At 45.6% G+C, this 16,394-nt stretch overlaps 1 protein-coding gene across 1 annotated transcript in view; it reads right to left on the minus strand.

Moving 5' to 3' along the window:
- Positions 1–11,462, minus strand: part of TTC9 (tetratricopeptide repeat domain 9) — a 29,571-nt gene extending 18,109 nt beyond the window's left edge. Inside the window, exon 1 of the mRNA XM_068946132.1 lies at positions 11,084–11,462. Within this exon, the coding sequence (XP_068802233.1) occupies positions 11,084–11,447 (364 nt within the window). The 5' untranslated portion in view covers positions 11,448–11,462. The remainder of the gene's footprint in view (positions 1–11,083) is intronic.
- Between the last annotated feature and the right edge of the window lie 4,932 nt (positions 11,463–16,394).

The following is a 16,394-nucleotide window of genomic DNA, read 5'->3' on the forward strand; positions in this document are numbered from 1 at the left end:
TAAGAGGGGACTGACAGGCGGACCATACAAAACATACTTGCTTGATTCATTTCCTTTGGAAAGCCAGCTAAAATGAATAAACTGAAGACCAGAGTGACTCAATGCATTATTTGCTTGAGAAAGCCTGGGGTTGAGCTGTGCAGGAGCATAAGCTAGTCCTCTGTCTAACAAAACGTCTTTTCTTTGATATGAACTGTGGCAAAGTGCTTCAGGTAAAGATCTTGGTCCATTCTCAAACCCTTCATAAACCTTTTCTGTGCAATGCCTTGCTGGCACTTGAAGAACAAGGTAGGACTGTATGTCCAATCTGAGGCATGTGTAGGGGAGCTAGTATCCCAAGTAGGGAGCTTGTTTTCAGATAGCAGGAACACAGGAATCATTGTACTGAAGCAGGCCGATAATACAATACCCTGTCTTGATTGTGCCTTTTCAGTTAAACTAGGGAAGATGAAGGGATAGTACAAGAATTATATGGTGGCTAAAGAAAGAGAAATGGCTTCTGCTGACATGAGAAATAACGGTCTGTAAATAAAGACTACTAATAGAATTCCTCTAGAATTAATTTCAGAATTTTGTTTGTTTAGTGTTTTTGATAATGCCCTTGATGCAGAAGTAGGAGTGCTCTACTAATGACATGAAGTTGGGAAGTACTGTCAAAAAGGAGGAGGATGACAATGTCATACAGAAGGAACTACACGATCTGGTGGACAACAGTAAATTATTTGGGATGGAAATCAGTAATAAAAAATGTGAGATCATGCTCTCTGGGACTAGTAACAGGAATTTCTGCTAGACTATTTGAGCTCATGAGCTGGAAACAGCCAAAAAGGAAAAGGATGTGAATATGCTAGCTGATCATAGGATGACTCAGTCATTTATGTGACATGGCCATGCACAAGGAAATGAAAACCTCAGAGAAGGTTATTCATAAATCCAAAACAGTTAACAGCCGTTCTCAAGCATGACAATGTAATATTTGCTTTACAGTTTTTATCCTACTAATACAGCAGTGAATGTACTCCTTAGTTATGTGACTAAGCCTTCTTTTCTAACCTTATTAGGTTCTTTAACTCAATGATACCTTCTGGCAATGTGCTCTAAGTTAATCAGCTATGGGTTTTAAAAATTATTTTCTATTCTTTTTTTAATTTAATTTATTCTCTGCCCCCCCCCCCAAATTACTAATAAAAGCTTCTGAGCTGCTTCAGTTTGAGTTCCATGACAGTACTTAGAGAATATATGAAGGAAAATGAGTACAACTTCTTTGTACTTCCAGGATAGGTGAGGATGTTATGTGCCTCTGATTTCTTTGCAGCATGCGTGCACTAGTGTCTCTTGAGCTGTTAATCACTGTAAATCATTTAAGAGGATAGTAATCTAGGATTTGAATTATGCTAGTATTACAAAAAAAAAGGGTGACTAAAGAAGGAGTTGAGGCTTAACTTTGCATCCCACTGTCTGATGAGAGAACATCAGGTTCTCTACAGGTTTGGGGCAGAGGCTCTGATTTGATTCTTTCTGAAGAACTAGACAAGCAAAAAGTGCTTTTGCCAGAGCACGGGCTAGTGCTGATTTATAGCAATGGATCTTCCAGGAACAGACTCCTTCCCTCATGGTTCTGCTTCTGCAAGGTTATCTGAGTGAGGTGATGAGCTCTCCAAATAGCTCCTGTTTGAGAGGGTTTAGAACCATTCCATGGGCCCATTTATACTGTGAAAGAGTGGAAGATATCTAGAACTTCTTGCCCTCTCCATCTCTGAGAGCAGGAGTTGGGTAGAGAAATGTGAATCCTCACGGCTTCTTTCCTGCGGTTGCTTGAAAGATCGTTCTTTATCTTATAAGACACTTTTCTATCAGGATGAATTTGTGGATTAGATGGTCACTGCAGGGACAGCCCAGCACACTGAAGGTAGAAGTGTGTTAGCCACATCAGCCCAGGAATAGCCCAAGGAAGTAGTAAGAGTCCGACATAAATTTTCAAGTCCCAAACACCTCTGCTTTAATTTGCTTTTGGGTGTAAGTTTCCTCTCCCACATACTACACAGGGGAATGTGCAGATCAAAGCTGCACTTGTGCTTGTTTTCTGTTCTACCCCATCTGCTTCAGGCAGCAGTAAACAGCTCTGCTGCCTGGAGTCAACAGCTATGTATTTCAAGTTGGGGGGAAAAAAAAAAAAAGATAAACAGGGTCCATCTGAGCTGATCTGAAATCACAATCAATGTATGTTAGGCTGAGCCTTAGAGATGCATCAGATAGGTAGCAAATTTCTACCACTGCCTGACCAAGTTCTTCCAAGGGGAGCCTGAACCCTCTTGCTTAAGAGAACAAGATGACTTGCACAATGGTAGTTAGTGCACTTCAGCATATGCAGGGAATGAGCCATTTAGATGTTTCTGATGTGGCCAAGCCAGAATAACAGCAGAGGAGTGAAAACTGAGAGTTGTAATCAGTGCATCACAGGACCTTTGGAATCAAAATTTGAGGAAAACTAGCTTGGTGGTCCTTTGCTGGCTGACTCAGCTGCTCTTTTCCAGCAGCTCCCAAGGAACTAGATCAACAGCTAGATTAGTTGAGTTTTGCTGCCTGCCACTCTGATATGAAAGGAGTTGCTGTTGTCATTGATGCAGAACAATCTACATGACAGACCCCTAAACTGGCAGCAAGGAAATGCAATAGACTGTGCTCCTGCTGGGGAATGAAAGGGAAGGGAATAATGAGCAGTGACTAGAAAAGAATTTGCTTTAGTAGGACAGAGATTTGATGAAAACACGGATGTGCTGGGGAAAGAAGTGCTGTAGTCTTGCAGCCAAAAATCAGCATCCTACATTCTGCATGGCTTATGTAGCAATGGCTGCTTTATAGTGGTGCTCCACCCAAGAGCACGTAGAGTTGCAGTTCCTGCCTTGTTGATGGTACATATGAGTGAACAGGGCTGAGATGTTATGATACAGTCAGGAGCTTGGGACACAGGACTTGCCACACAATTCTGGGTTCTCTGGCAATGCAGATCCATAAACTGCCAGAGGTACAAGCAGCATGAGTTTGCTTTTTCCTCTGACTCCTACTGGAAGGCTGTTGCAGAACCATTCTGGGGTGAAAACTTGCACAGCCTAAGGTTTTAAATGAGTGCACGCTGCTTAACGCCCAAAGCTGTGATCATGGCTACACAGGACAAGCATGTGCCAAGATTCATGCCCCTGATCCTGAGTTGGTAATCTACAAAGATAAATGGCATACAAATGGCATGAAGATGTGAGCTATAGTCACCTGTTTGCTCTCATACACAATTTTGTAGAGAAGTGCTGCTGTCTGTCAAACAAAAATAGGTAACCAGCATCAACTGATTTCCTGTAGGTGTCACAGCACAGATGAGTCCTGAGGAGGGCCAGGGAGAAATGGTTCAGCCTGAACTCACATACCACAGGTGAAAGCAGCTTGAAAGAATCAGCTGCAGTGGGACACCGAGGGGCAGAGCCTGAGAACAAGGGAGATGAGTGGGCCTCACTGGCAGGACAGAGAAGGGGGAGGCCTTTGCCTGGGAGGTCGAGAAGCCTGACATGGCTACATTGCAAGTAGGAGAGTCAGCAGAGCAATTCAAAGGGGAAAGGACTGTAATGAGCGAGAGGAGGATAGTGGGAACAGACTGGAGCAGTGCCATGACGTCAGGGAGCTACTAAGTGAAGGCTGTTCTGGTAGGCATGTCTCACGAGGAAGGGGAGGTGGACAGGCACTGACCGTGTATGCAGCCCTGACTCCAGAGCGGAGAAACATGATGGGAGAACTGGGTACACAGGACAAAGCCAAGGGGAAGCAGATGGTGCTATCCAGCCTATGAGCCTCAGGGTGATGGTATGTCAAGAATTTCAGAGAATGGAAAGTATTTTGAAGTAAAGATCATGACATTAGCTACTCGATAGTGACAGATGAGCTCTGGCAAGTCTAGCTACGACAGCTAAAAATCATTGCTCCCAGCTGTCCCTTCTGCCAAGGGTTATAGCAGAGAGAAAACATGACTGTACCTAATTTACTTCTATGAATTGTTTTAGCACCATCTTCAGCAGTATCCTAAACTAAGAATGGCTATACTGAGACAGGTCTTTGTAGTCCAACTCTGTGTTCAGTGATTGCTAATCACAGCTGCCTGGGGAAAAGTATAAGAACAGGGCAAACCCTACTGCCTTACTACCACCTCTCAGCCTCAAAGACTCTGAGGCACAACTGAGTGTTCCTTAGCTGAAGCTACCTTCATCAACAATATCAGCAGATTCCAGAAACTGAACTGATTCGACAGTCTTTGTTAAAAAGACTAGAAAGTAACACTCCAGGCCATCACAAGATTTACCTGCATTCATCTATCAGTGTCCTAAATGTACTGTTTCCCATCCAAGATGCAATGCAGGAATGAACAAAAGGAGATAGAATCCTATGCAGTCATTAGTAACAACTTTCTAGATAATGATGGTTAATAGTGACTCTTTTTCAAAGCATTTTTAACACTCAGTATTAGTCACTGGTATGGTAACCTGCGTAAGCTGAAATCAAGATTAATAAATGGTTGTCTACCTATGTCACTGTTCCTCATCCATGGGAACACAGAAGAAAACAAGCAGCCAGTAAATTTCCTCCAAATTTCATTATGGAGTTTCTCCCTTACTTCCTTTTGTTTCCTCAGTTCCATACTCTTCTATATGTTATTTTCTGTGAGAGATGGCACAATGTCAAGAAGAAACTGGGAGCTGGCAACATTTAGAGCTTCCCTTTTATTTGCACCCCTTTTTCTTTTACTCTTTATTTCCTCACAACAGTCTCCTTCATTAGATCTCACACCTAAAATGCTATGTCTGATAACCCTTCATCCTTAGTGCACCAGTCACACTGCTTATAGGACACTGATGAGGAACAGGGAATGTGCTGCTGAACTGATAAGCAGCCTTTCCGGAGAAAGGCTGGAGAAAAGGGTCTGGGGCTGGGTTAGGTATTTCTGGGTCTGAGCCTAAGTGAACAGGAGGAAGAGAAGGATGCTCCACCTGCCAAACCACACAGAGGTGGCCCAGCTCCCAGGACAAAAGATAACCATGGAGCTCACTGGTGTTTTTAGTAATAGATTGGGAACCAGCTGTGATTTTCACACTAGGTTTTATCAAACCAGCTGAAACGTTTCCAGCACAATACTGATGGAGACCTGGGGAGTTGTAGGAGACTGACTCATTGTGGGACTCTCGCTGGAGGAAACTCCAGGACAGAATCTCAGAAAAGGACAGAGTAAAGCTGACAGGAAGAGCTACTAAAAACCTCTCTGAAAACATATCAATGCACGTCTCACGGCAGAGAGCAATCAGTAATCCTTAGGTAAACAAATTAACCATTGCCCTGTGTTCTTGAAGGGGCTTTGTGATTTTTGACATCTCCTGCAGGTAAGCTGTAGCTAGACTCGGACAGATCTCAGCTCACCAAGACAGCAGCTCTTCAGGGTGGTCTGGCAAGGGCTCCATTTATACCTCCCCAAACCCTCTGTTTCAGGCAAACGGTGACGAAGTCAGCTGGGATAGGCTTCTCCCTCATGCAAAGGCCATTAAATATAGGATAGAAAAAGCTGCTAAAAAAAAACCAAACCTCCAGAGCCTCAAGTTTTGAAAAGGCTTGGGAAGAATAGTGACATATACAGAGGAAAATGCATCTCCTGACTCACCGAGAGAGATGCTGTCAGCCATGTACCATTTAAACCAAGTTTGGAGGCAATTTGCCACCATTTTTCCCTCTTCCTCTCCCAAGAACTGGAAGTATTTCCATCTTATCCCATCAATGCCTAAGAAACTCCTGCATGAACAAGGAGATCTTTGTTCTCCAAAATAAAAAGAAATAGGTAAGGACAGAGTATTTGTACAGAGCATTTGATGGCAATGACTTCTAATCCCACTTACTTTAATTACATGGCAGGGTTTGGGGCCATCATTAAAATACCATGCATAGTCACTTGTGTTCATTCCGTGCCTGCAATTACACCTACCTGGAGCAGTGACTGCATCAGGCCTGTAAGCCAGACATTCCCGTGGATTCTGGTTGGGTAGATGTATCTAAAATAAGAGTGTTGGGAGACTCTCACCTTGATCAGTGAGAGTGCAGATGACATCCTGCTCTTATTTGCTGCTGATCGTCTCCCTTTCACATTGCAGAGCACCCTTAGAGAGGGTGTTTTTTGTTGACGGAGCAGATTTTAAAACTTCACATCAAACAACAATCCAATACCGCTTTAACATGCACAGAACTATGTGCCCTGGTAGAGTCTGTACTTGTGAACGGCTGTATACTGTCAATGGGATTTTAGAAGAGACTCCCTCTGAGGAGTCCTGGCGGATGGTCAGTGGAGACAAGTTTTAACAGCTTTTCTCATGTTTAGTCATATTTTGGGTTAAGTCTACTTGTCTCAGTGGGACTAGTCACCAAAGTCTGCATAACTGGTGACTGCTGGGAGCAGTACCTATACCTTAATTTGGAACCCACGAGTGCTAGGAGGTTCCTATGCTACTGGAAGTGCCATGTTTCGTGACACTATGACTTTTGCATCATCATGAACGGTATCAGCGAACATTTCTGCCAATGTAGAAGGGAGAACCTCATCATCCAGGCTGAGAGGTCTCTTGGACTGCTACATTTTGTAATACTCTGCAGGTACGTGTGCCCTCCTGCCAGGAGTCTTACACCAAGCTAAACGCACTTGAATCAGGATATAAATGCATACTACATTTAATTGCCGTTCATGTAATTAACAACACTTTCCAGTGCTCCCAAGAGGTGGTAAATGCAGATGGGTAAACCGAGGCTCAAAGAAATGAAAAGATGTAATCAAGATGATACAATCAGTTAGCACAGAGAGACAGGATTACAAATCTAGATCTCCCAGCACCCACTACCATTCCTAATCCACAATTCTGCCTCTGGTTCTCCTTCCAGGCTTCTCTAGGGTTTCTTTAGCCAGGACTAGCTCTAGCATTTCCGCATGCTTAGGGTTACTTAAAAACATTTGCTCATCACACTGTAACTTTCCCTCATAAGGAAAGCTTAAAATTATGCTTACCCTTAGCATTTTGGTGCTTTGGAAGGACTAGGACTTGTTTCTCTCTGTAGAGCAGAAATAGTCCTTTTGTACACTGTGAGGCAGTAATGCTGAATAAAACAATCATTGCATTTAATATGAGCAGTGGTTGCATTTGTAGTTGGTAAATGGTCCCTATCTGTATGCAGTTCCTAAAGCATTTAAGATTCTTCTAGATAAAAGATGCTATATGAGTAGGGAGGAGACTAAGACATCAGGGATATTTGGCCACTTTGGTTTTCTGCATGCATTCTTCATACAATCATCTTTAAAAAAAGAAAGAAAGAAAGAATAAATCCCACTGATTTGTGGAAACGCAGCTGAATGCACCAGCGGGATTGGATGTGGTTCCTGTTCTCTATTTTCATTTGGGCTGAGAGAAGCAAAAAGAGGTCAAGTGACTTCCTCAAGGTCAGAGACAGTCAGTGAGTCATAAAGCAATGGCTGTGTTTGCCTTATAGCCCTGCATCCATTCTACAGGGTTCTATGCTGTTGGTAAGATTTTTCTATGCCTACCTTAGCACTTTCTAGAAGCCTAGACCATCCTGCTCCTCTTGCATCTGGTGACGTTTAACAAAAAGACTTACAGTAAAATGAAGGAGGTTTGGCAGGCCTATGTAATACAGCAGCACTGCAGTTTGCAGATGTGAAGAAGAGTCCCTTTATGGCCAAACTCTCGGAGCTTAACCTGAAGTTGGTAGCTTAGTGAAAGAAACGTGAGTGCTACCAGCAATGGCAGGCAGTGAAAAATCCTAGGCCATTTTAAAAAACAAACAAACAACAAAAAAAACCCACAAGAATTTTAAACCAACAGACTTAGAATTCTTTGAAATGGGGTAAATAGCTTAGGTTGTGAGGGTGCCAAAGAGCTCCAAAAGCTGGAACTTTACGAAACACACCCAGTATTGTCGGACTCTGATTAAATGTGAGTTGTATACTCCCCCTCATGGTATAAAGACCGCTTGTTGAAAAGAAGCAGAACTAAACAAGAATCTGTGGGTGCGTTTGTGCCTGAATCTACATTCTACAAGGCGACAAATGGACTGACAACAGTTTAGCATTTGCCCGCATGTCCTTACTCAGGTAATCACTGTCTAATTTAAAAAAAAAAAAAAAAAAAAAGGGCAATCAACCTCAGCTGCACTGTTCATGGGCACAACCTTCACCCACAAGATCACCCCAAATCTCCTTTGGGTATACATTTCTTACCTGCTCATTTGTCTAACAACATATTTAACTATATATGATTATCTCCTTTGACTGGTATACTGTCTCTTAACACATAAGTGTATGGGTATGCATCTATATTTATGATACAAAACATCTCCAAAAGGTGGGAGTGTGGTGGCCACTTGAAAAACAGCAGTTCAAAAGCAAGGTGGGCTTCTTAAATGCCAAGCTAAAAATCAAGTGGAGGCGCTAACAGAACCTGATAACAAGGACACTCAGATGACAGTTGCTAATGCTAACGGGTATAAATCACAGCTAAGTCAAAAACCTGCCTTTTGTAGAATTAACATGTACTGCTGCTACGCTCTCTGCTCTCTGCAGATTTATTTATTTTAAAAACAGCTCTAGGCACCCATTCAGTATTCAGAAGCAGAACTACCTGCATCTCCCCTCTTCCCCGTATTGAGTAACATGGACTTCTACTCAAACAGTATGCATTGAGCCCACTGTGTAAAGAAACTGGTGGCTTCTGCTGGAACACACTGTAACCGAATAAAGCTCCACTGCTGTATCTCACAGAGTGTCCTTAAAAAGGTTTAAAAACAGTCCTAGGAAAACTCCTTCCTTCCTCTTCCCTTCTTCAGACTCCAATTCACAGAGCCTCCTGCTAGAATGGGAACATTGGAACAACAGTTCCCAGTAGTAGCAACACTGCAATTTCAGTTTAACTGCACACTCCCCTCTTCAATGTGCAGCACATTTTTTTTAATTGCTTACATTCAGACACTGCATCAGACAAATGCAAAACCACAGGTTTCCAAAACCTTTTCTCTGCTCCTACTGAAACATATAAGAATTGCCTGTGCAAAACAATATCTTGACCAGCTTGTGAGGTTATCTCAGGAAAAGCGCCAGTTACAACACTAGGGTTAATTATACCTCCTTGGTGTTCACACTGGCAAATTTAGGTAAAATCTGTTTAAATCTGGGTTAAAGATGGAGCACATGTTCTCCCACTGTCTGATTGCTGCTGCTGACAAGATCAAATACAATCAGCAGTGAAAAAAATTATCTGCACAAACTAGAAACAGTAAATACATAAGCTGGACAACCACCACCAGGCAGGACAACTCTGCCAGCACGAGTGTAAACATTTCCAGCAAGTGGAATTTGTGTACTCAGCAGAAGGTGCCACAGAAGCAAATCCCATACCTCCCTCCCAATTCGTTTCCCTTCTAGACACTATGTCTCATTTGTATCTCAGTACTGAGGGCCAGCAGAAAGATTACCTGTGAGTATTTTTTCACACCGAGGAACACACTAAGCTACATTGTTCATAGCGTTACGGGCTCTTTGTATAACCTTGCCAATCCGAATGAGCTTTGCCATATATAGTGGATTTTAATAAACCTACAGATAGAAATTTTTAGAGATAAAATTACAGCTGTGTGATTATAGTACCACTGTGTAATCTCACCTGCCTCTCCCGCTATGCCCTTTAAACAGTATTTTAAAGGAAGCATATTTGAAAATACGATAAAAGGGGCTTAAGCTGTGCCCTCTAACGCATCGCAATAACCACATTGAGTATAACAGATCAGTATGGATTAAAACAAGAGAAGATTCTGGCTTGGTGTTTTAAACCCTGTTTGCTTTATTCTCTTATTTTTTTCTTTTTTTTTTTTGTGCTAGACAACAGGAAACAAAGCTAACCAACTCTGTCTAGAAAGCCAAAAGCCAACAGACGGTGACAGCCGGCACACTAGCGTCCTGATTTTTGCTGTATTTTTTTCCCCAAGGATGTTAAAGATAACGAGTGACCCTTCATCCTTCTGGGCAGCAGAGCTCTACTAATTTTGTCAGTCTGTGCACTCTGTTCAGTTTACAAACACTCGCTACCCTGTATGTACCCTAAAGACAAGTTTTTGTTTTAGAGATGCTTTCCGCTTAGACAGAAAAAGTCTGCATGGTTTTGGGGAACAAAAATAGCCTCTGATCTTGCAGTTCTTGCTTCAGCAAAGCTCCCTGAAGTCAACAGGAGTTCTGTCTCAGTAAGGGAAAGGTCTTCAGGATCAGGCCATAAAGTAGTTTAACCCCTACCCTTCCCCTCCACCTTCCCACAGCACTTGTTCAAAACAGATGGCAGGGAGCAAAGGGAGCAATGATCAAATGTCTGCTGGCCACAGCGGTGCCTGGCGTCTAGCAGCAAGCCAGTAAGTACTATATTTGCTTTCCACTTTTACAGCTGAGAGACCACCACCACCACCACCACCAAATCTTGTTATATCTAGTACTATTTGCAGCTCCCAAACCCTTCCCCTTCCTTGCATCAAACGCGAGAGCAGGAGTCCCTCTCTGCGGTGCTGTTCGTGCCGAGCACCGCAACGGCGGCTGTGGGGTAGGGACTGAAGGACGCCTCGGGCTGAGGCAGAAAACGCTGCACATGCAACCTTGGCCCGCTCACAAGCGACAGTTCCTGTTAAGCCTGAGCACCCCGCGTACCTGTCTCCCTCATGGGGGGGGAGGACGAAGGGGTGGCGGCCCGAGCAGCCGCCGGGAAGGGCCGCGGGGCTGCGCGCCAGCCCGCGGGCGGGCAGCGGCCTCGCTGGGCGCGACGTCCCCGGCGCTAGCGAAGGCAGCCGGACACGGCGTCGCGCACCTGAACTGCTTCCGCGCCAAACTTGGGGGGAAAAAAATTAATAATAAAGCGAAGGAAGGCAAAAAACAAAACAAAAGAGGGGAGCGAGGCAGCGGCGCTCAGCGAAGGTGGGGGGGGGGGGGGAGTGAGGGGTGGGGAGCTGCGCGCCGCGCCCCGCTGACCTGCCAGGCTGTTGTAGCAGTCAACCTCGATAGCCTCCACCGCCTGCCTCTGCTCCTCGCTCAGCCCGGCGGCGGCGGCAGGGCGCTGCCCGCCCGGCTCCTGGCTCAGCAGCAGCGCCTTGAGCTCCAGCAGGGCGCGGTGGTACTTGCCGATGGCCTCCCTGAATTTCTTGTCCTTGTAGCACTGCGCCCCTTCGCTCTTGAAATCCAGCGCCCGCCCGATGAGCTCGCCGGGCTCCGCGCCGCCCGGCTCCGCGCCGCCCGCCGCCGCCCGCGCCTGGGCGCCCCCCGCGGGGCCGTGCCCGTCGCCCGCCCCGCGGCTGCCGGCGTTCAGCTTCCCCGCCGCCGGGCTCGCCCTCTCCATGGCCGCGGCGGCGCCGCCCGGCTCCCGCGCCGCCCTACGCGGGCGCTGCCGCCGCGCTCCCGCCCCTGCCCCCGCGCCGCTCCGCGCCTCCGCCGCTCGCTCCCATCCTCCGCCGCTCCTCCTCCTCTTCCTCCTCCTCCTCCTCCCCCCCTCCGCGGCCCGCGGGGCGCCCGCCTCCGCCCCGAGCCGCCCGCAGCGGCGTCAGGCCCGGCCCCCGCGCCGGCCGGGCACAACGGTCACCTGGCGGCCGTTGGCGGCCAGGCCGGCGGTGAGGCCCAGCCCGCGGCCGGCCCCGTCGGGGCGGCGGGCGGGCCCGGCCTCTCGGCTCCCCCGAAGCTCGCCAGCCGCCCTCCCGCGGCCGGGGCTGCCTGCCCGCGCCCCGGCAGCCATCTGCCTTCCCTGCCCGCCTCGCGCACCTTGCGCGCCGTGCACCTCAGGTCTCAGGCCCTCACAGACCATCTGCAGTGAGGGCTCCCGCCTCTCTCCTGTCCTTTCCCCACCTCTCCCCAATTTCCCTTCTCCTGCATGTCTCCCATGCCTTGCACCCCCTCCTGAGGACCACGGGTGCCCGGAGACCGTTTTCACCTTGTTGTGGTCCCTCCCGTGCTTTGGCTTGCGTACCCGGCGCGGCCGGGGCAAGCAGGACTGCTGTGCCCTCTGCATGAGGGCAGCGAAAGCGGAGGCCCAGCAGTTCCTCTGTTCCTGCCCCTCCCTGCCCTGGTCACCCTGGAGACTTGCATTTTCCTGAATCAGGTTTTTCCCATTTGCTTCTGAAAAATCAGCTGATGCTAACCGATGCCTGTTTTGGGGGAACTGGTGGGGCGTACGTAGCTCTCCTCTTGCAGACAGATAGAGGGAGAACTGCTGCCAGAGCTCGGCTTAGCTTTGTTGGGCCAAACACAGTGTCTGCGTCGCGTCGTAGGGCAGGTTGATGCGTTTTGGGTGCATTGTTGCTCCAAAACATTCAAAGAATGTACTTCACACCTAAAAATTAGAAGATGGCTGAAAATATTGTGGTTTTTTTCTTGATAATGCTTTGGGAGGTGTCCTTTCAGTACCCGTGTAACTTTCAACACGCTTACGCTGCAGTGGTGGTACAGTGTGTTCAAGCTTTCCTGTGCAACCATGAAGGCGTTTTAAAACGGCGATCTGAGTTTCTCTTTGAGACACGTCTAGCCTACTGTGATGGCATGCGGTGCAGTGTTGGGTAAACTGGGATATCTTGTGCAGCACAGCTCCGCGTGAAGGTATTTATGCAAGTCTGGGACCGGTGTCTGGATAATTCCTGTTTAGCAGGGCTAGTAAGCTGGGGCTCTGTGCCTCGGTGATGTGATTCTACTGCTTCTGGGCTTCTGGACTTGGCCGAGGCTGTGGTCTCAGTGCAGTACGGACATGTACCTGATCACTTGTCTCCAGGAACTGGACTCTTAAAGAAAAGCAAATAGCATCACACTCTAACTCTGGCTCTAACTTTGCCAGAGGAAAGAAGATTGTCACAAAAGTTTAATTCCTCAGATCTGAGCAGCTGTAGAAGCAACCAAGGAATGGAGTGGACTCCTGGAGCGTGGTGCAGCAAAGTGAGATTGGGAGCTGCTGTTGCTTCCTTCTTTCAGAGTTTGCCTGTGCCCGTAAATATGCATAGGATATCGCATACTCTAGCGGGCATTGAGGGGACTCAGGTGACTCTTTTCCTTCTCGTCCCCACTATGCATTAGCCTTAAGGAAATCTCCTTTGAGATTTCTTCCTGTGGTAAGTGGTCATCCATGAATGACAAACAGGTTATGCAAAGCTGAAGCTTTCATCACAGAAAAAAGTGGCAGTCACTGCCAATGTGGGTGCAGATGTGATCAGAAAAGGTCACAAAACATTGCCAAAACTGAGTACTCTTCACATTACGAACTATACTGAGCATTTTAAATCATGGCTTAGTCCTGAGTGTTGCCTCAGCATATGAATGAGCTTTTCATCTTCTACTCCTTCCAGAAATGTCCAAGCTCTCTTCTCGACAGATTGCTGGTGAATATGAAGAGGAATGTTATGACTGTGTATATCCCAGAAGAGATGACAGCAGAAATGTCTGAATGATTTCTATGTGTTGACCAACACACCCCATGTTGGTGTCAAACAGTACTCCTTAGCTGAGAGCTGGATCCCTCAGCTAGAGAATTTAGAGCTCCTGTCAGATTTGTGTAGGGTGACTGGCAAACGTCAGTTTAGCCCAGCAACTCTTTCCACCTAGAGAGGAGCTAAGTAATTTGTTGGCTGCACTATAAGCAGCAGCACAATGTCAGATAAAGAGACACTACTTAGACCATTCTTGAAAGGGACTGTTTTTGTTTGTTTCCTTTTCCAAGGAGAATGTGGTCCTTGAGGGAAAACATGAGAAACTATTGCCTTCCCAAGTCAGACAAGACTTGTACTTGAGAGATGTCTCACATTTCATTTGGCTATATATGACTCGATGTCTAAATCGAGATATCCGCTGCCTGAGGCCCATTAGACACCAGATACAGCCTTGGAGATGGTCAGCACCTCTAATGATAGCTGGAAACCATGGGAAACCCGGCAGTAAATGAAAAGCATCGGAAAGCACCTTATATATTATATAGGTATGCTGGACTGTGAAATGAGACACATTCAGATGAAATGAAGGCAGCTCATATTCATTACCATGAGATGCAATCATAATATTGGTCAGTATCAGTTGTGCCTGTCTTTTGTCCAGCGATGAGTTTTTGTCCATAGTGTTTTTGTGCTTATCTGTCTCATCCTGTATTAGGTGGGTGTGCCTGTCTGTCTGGATGCCCCTAGGTGCAGTGAGCGTCTAAAAATGCCTGGGTGTGCCTGTCTTTTCTCCTCCACACTGAGATTTCCTTAGCACATTCCAAAAGCATACATTTGCATTGCTCAGTTATTATGCAGTGGTCACGTGCTTCGTAGTGTTATTTTGAGATCTGTGATTCATTAAATCATAACTTCCTGCTTACAGCTTACCTGAAGAAAATTGTCTTTGTGGGGTCCGGTTGACAATGAAGACACATATATTTGAGTGAAGCTGTAAATATTGAGAAAGATGCTGGACAAATATTTGTGAGATCTTCAGACCTTCCTCTAGCTGTGATAGTTTGTCTCTGCCCAATTGGGCAATTAATATACAGGCAGATACAGCACAGATTCCTTTCATTTCAGGACAATGCTATGAAGAATCTGGAAAGACTTCTGAGGAGAGAGGGCACCTGGGCTTTGTTGATGCATTTTTCTACCTGGATGTGAATTCTCTGTAGCACAGACTCTGTTGGGTGAGATTTTTACCAACTGCAACTTAAGGGCAGCTAGGACTCAAGCCTATACACGTTCAAAAATAGAAATCAATTGTGAATGTAGTAAATGCCCTAAGGCCTCAATCCAGCTCTCTTTGTGCTTGACTTCAATGGGACTGTTGGTTGTGTGAGAAATTTTTGATTAAGTCCATTACTAATAGTTATAGAAGGAAACCAGAAGCTGCTGCTCTTTCCAAATGGACCAAAAATAGGTTGTAATGAAAATGGTGTAAAGCCCTTGTGAATGGGAGAGGAGATCCCTAACTGCCTTCATTCAGCTGGAATGAGCATTCCCAAGCTGCAGCTAGCTTCCAGCATACGCAGCTGCGGCTGCTACAGTCTGTCACCAGCTTAGTCAATCATCCATTATTTATTTCCAAGTCATATGTAAAGCTCTGCACCACAGTCTTTTGTCCATGTACAGGGAAAAGAAGAGAAAGAGCTTCTGAAAGACCTGGGAAAACAAAAGCAGAGAAGAATCTGAAATCCTTTGCTTGGGAGTTTCTCCTTTATAGTTATATCCAAGGAAGAGAGGAAAGGGAAATAAAATAATATGCAAGAAAAAGTTGCCACCTTGATACATATTCCTATGATCTCGTCATATCATTTGTTGCAGTCAATAATTTCTTTAGCACACGAGCTCGTTTATTTACAAGCGCTCATCAAATACGACACACTTCACTTAGAGTATATAAGGCATATGGGCTTTTTTCCATGGTCTGGGTTGTGTGATTGATCAGTTGATCCTGTTGGGCTGTTTGATGCTTACTGACTGCTTAGTTGGGAATGATCAGTCAGGGCTACAATGAATTTCCCATGAATAGCATACAATCAAGAAAGAATGGTGAACACAAATGTTTGCAGGCAAATAAGAGTGTTTGTGACAAGCATTCCTTAGACATGTATGAGCAACATCTTTTTCACAGAAATGTTTGCTGATAAAGAATATTAAGAGGTAGAGGGTTAAACAGAACAGCTGTTCAAAATTCAAACAAGTGTTCCAAATTCTCTTTTTAACGTAATTGGATTCTTTCTTTTTTGTAAGGATGATGTTGAAATGCTAATTATGAGCCTTAGCTATGGAGGCTAAAGGAGCCAGGACAGGCCAAATCAAGACTATTTATCAACATTCCCAGTGTTTTCTTTTTGTACTTTAATTAAAAATGAGCATTCTGGTTTGCAGAACAGTTCAGCTGCACTGGAGAGAAAGGGAATTCTGCCGACAGATAACGTTTGATAAACACTTTTGATATCTTTAAAATCTGTTGTTGACAGCCCATCTGCAGGTGGCAGTTATATTCTGTCAAGCCAACCTGGTGTCCCAGGAAGGCTCTTGCACCTTACGCAGACAGGCCTGAAGAACAGCAAGGATGATTCTCTGTCGTGTGTGAAAAGAGTAGGCTGGAGGGGAAAAAAAAACCCCGCATCTTGCTTATCAGGCAGATATCGGGAAGTGCAAAATAGGCACTCCTATATCTTTCACGCCTCTTTTTTCCTTTATTTTATCTAGCAGAATCCAAAAATGTTCTAATTCTGAAGGCATGTCTGTGCCAGACAAAAGAATATGATGTGAGAATTTTGAACTAGTAGTGACCTAGATCTGGCTTAGGCACAAGGGTGTACTGG

This window comes from Struthio camelus, chromosome 5 (assembly GCF_040807025.1).
Source record: "Struthio camelus isolate bStrCam1 chromosome 5, bStrCam1.hap1, whole genome shotgun sequence".
NCBI lineage: Eukaryota > Metazoa > Chordata > Aves > Struthioniformes > Struthionidae > Struthio > Struthio camelus.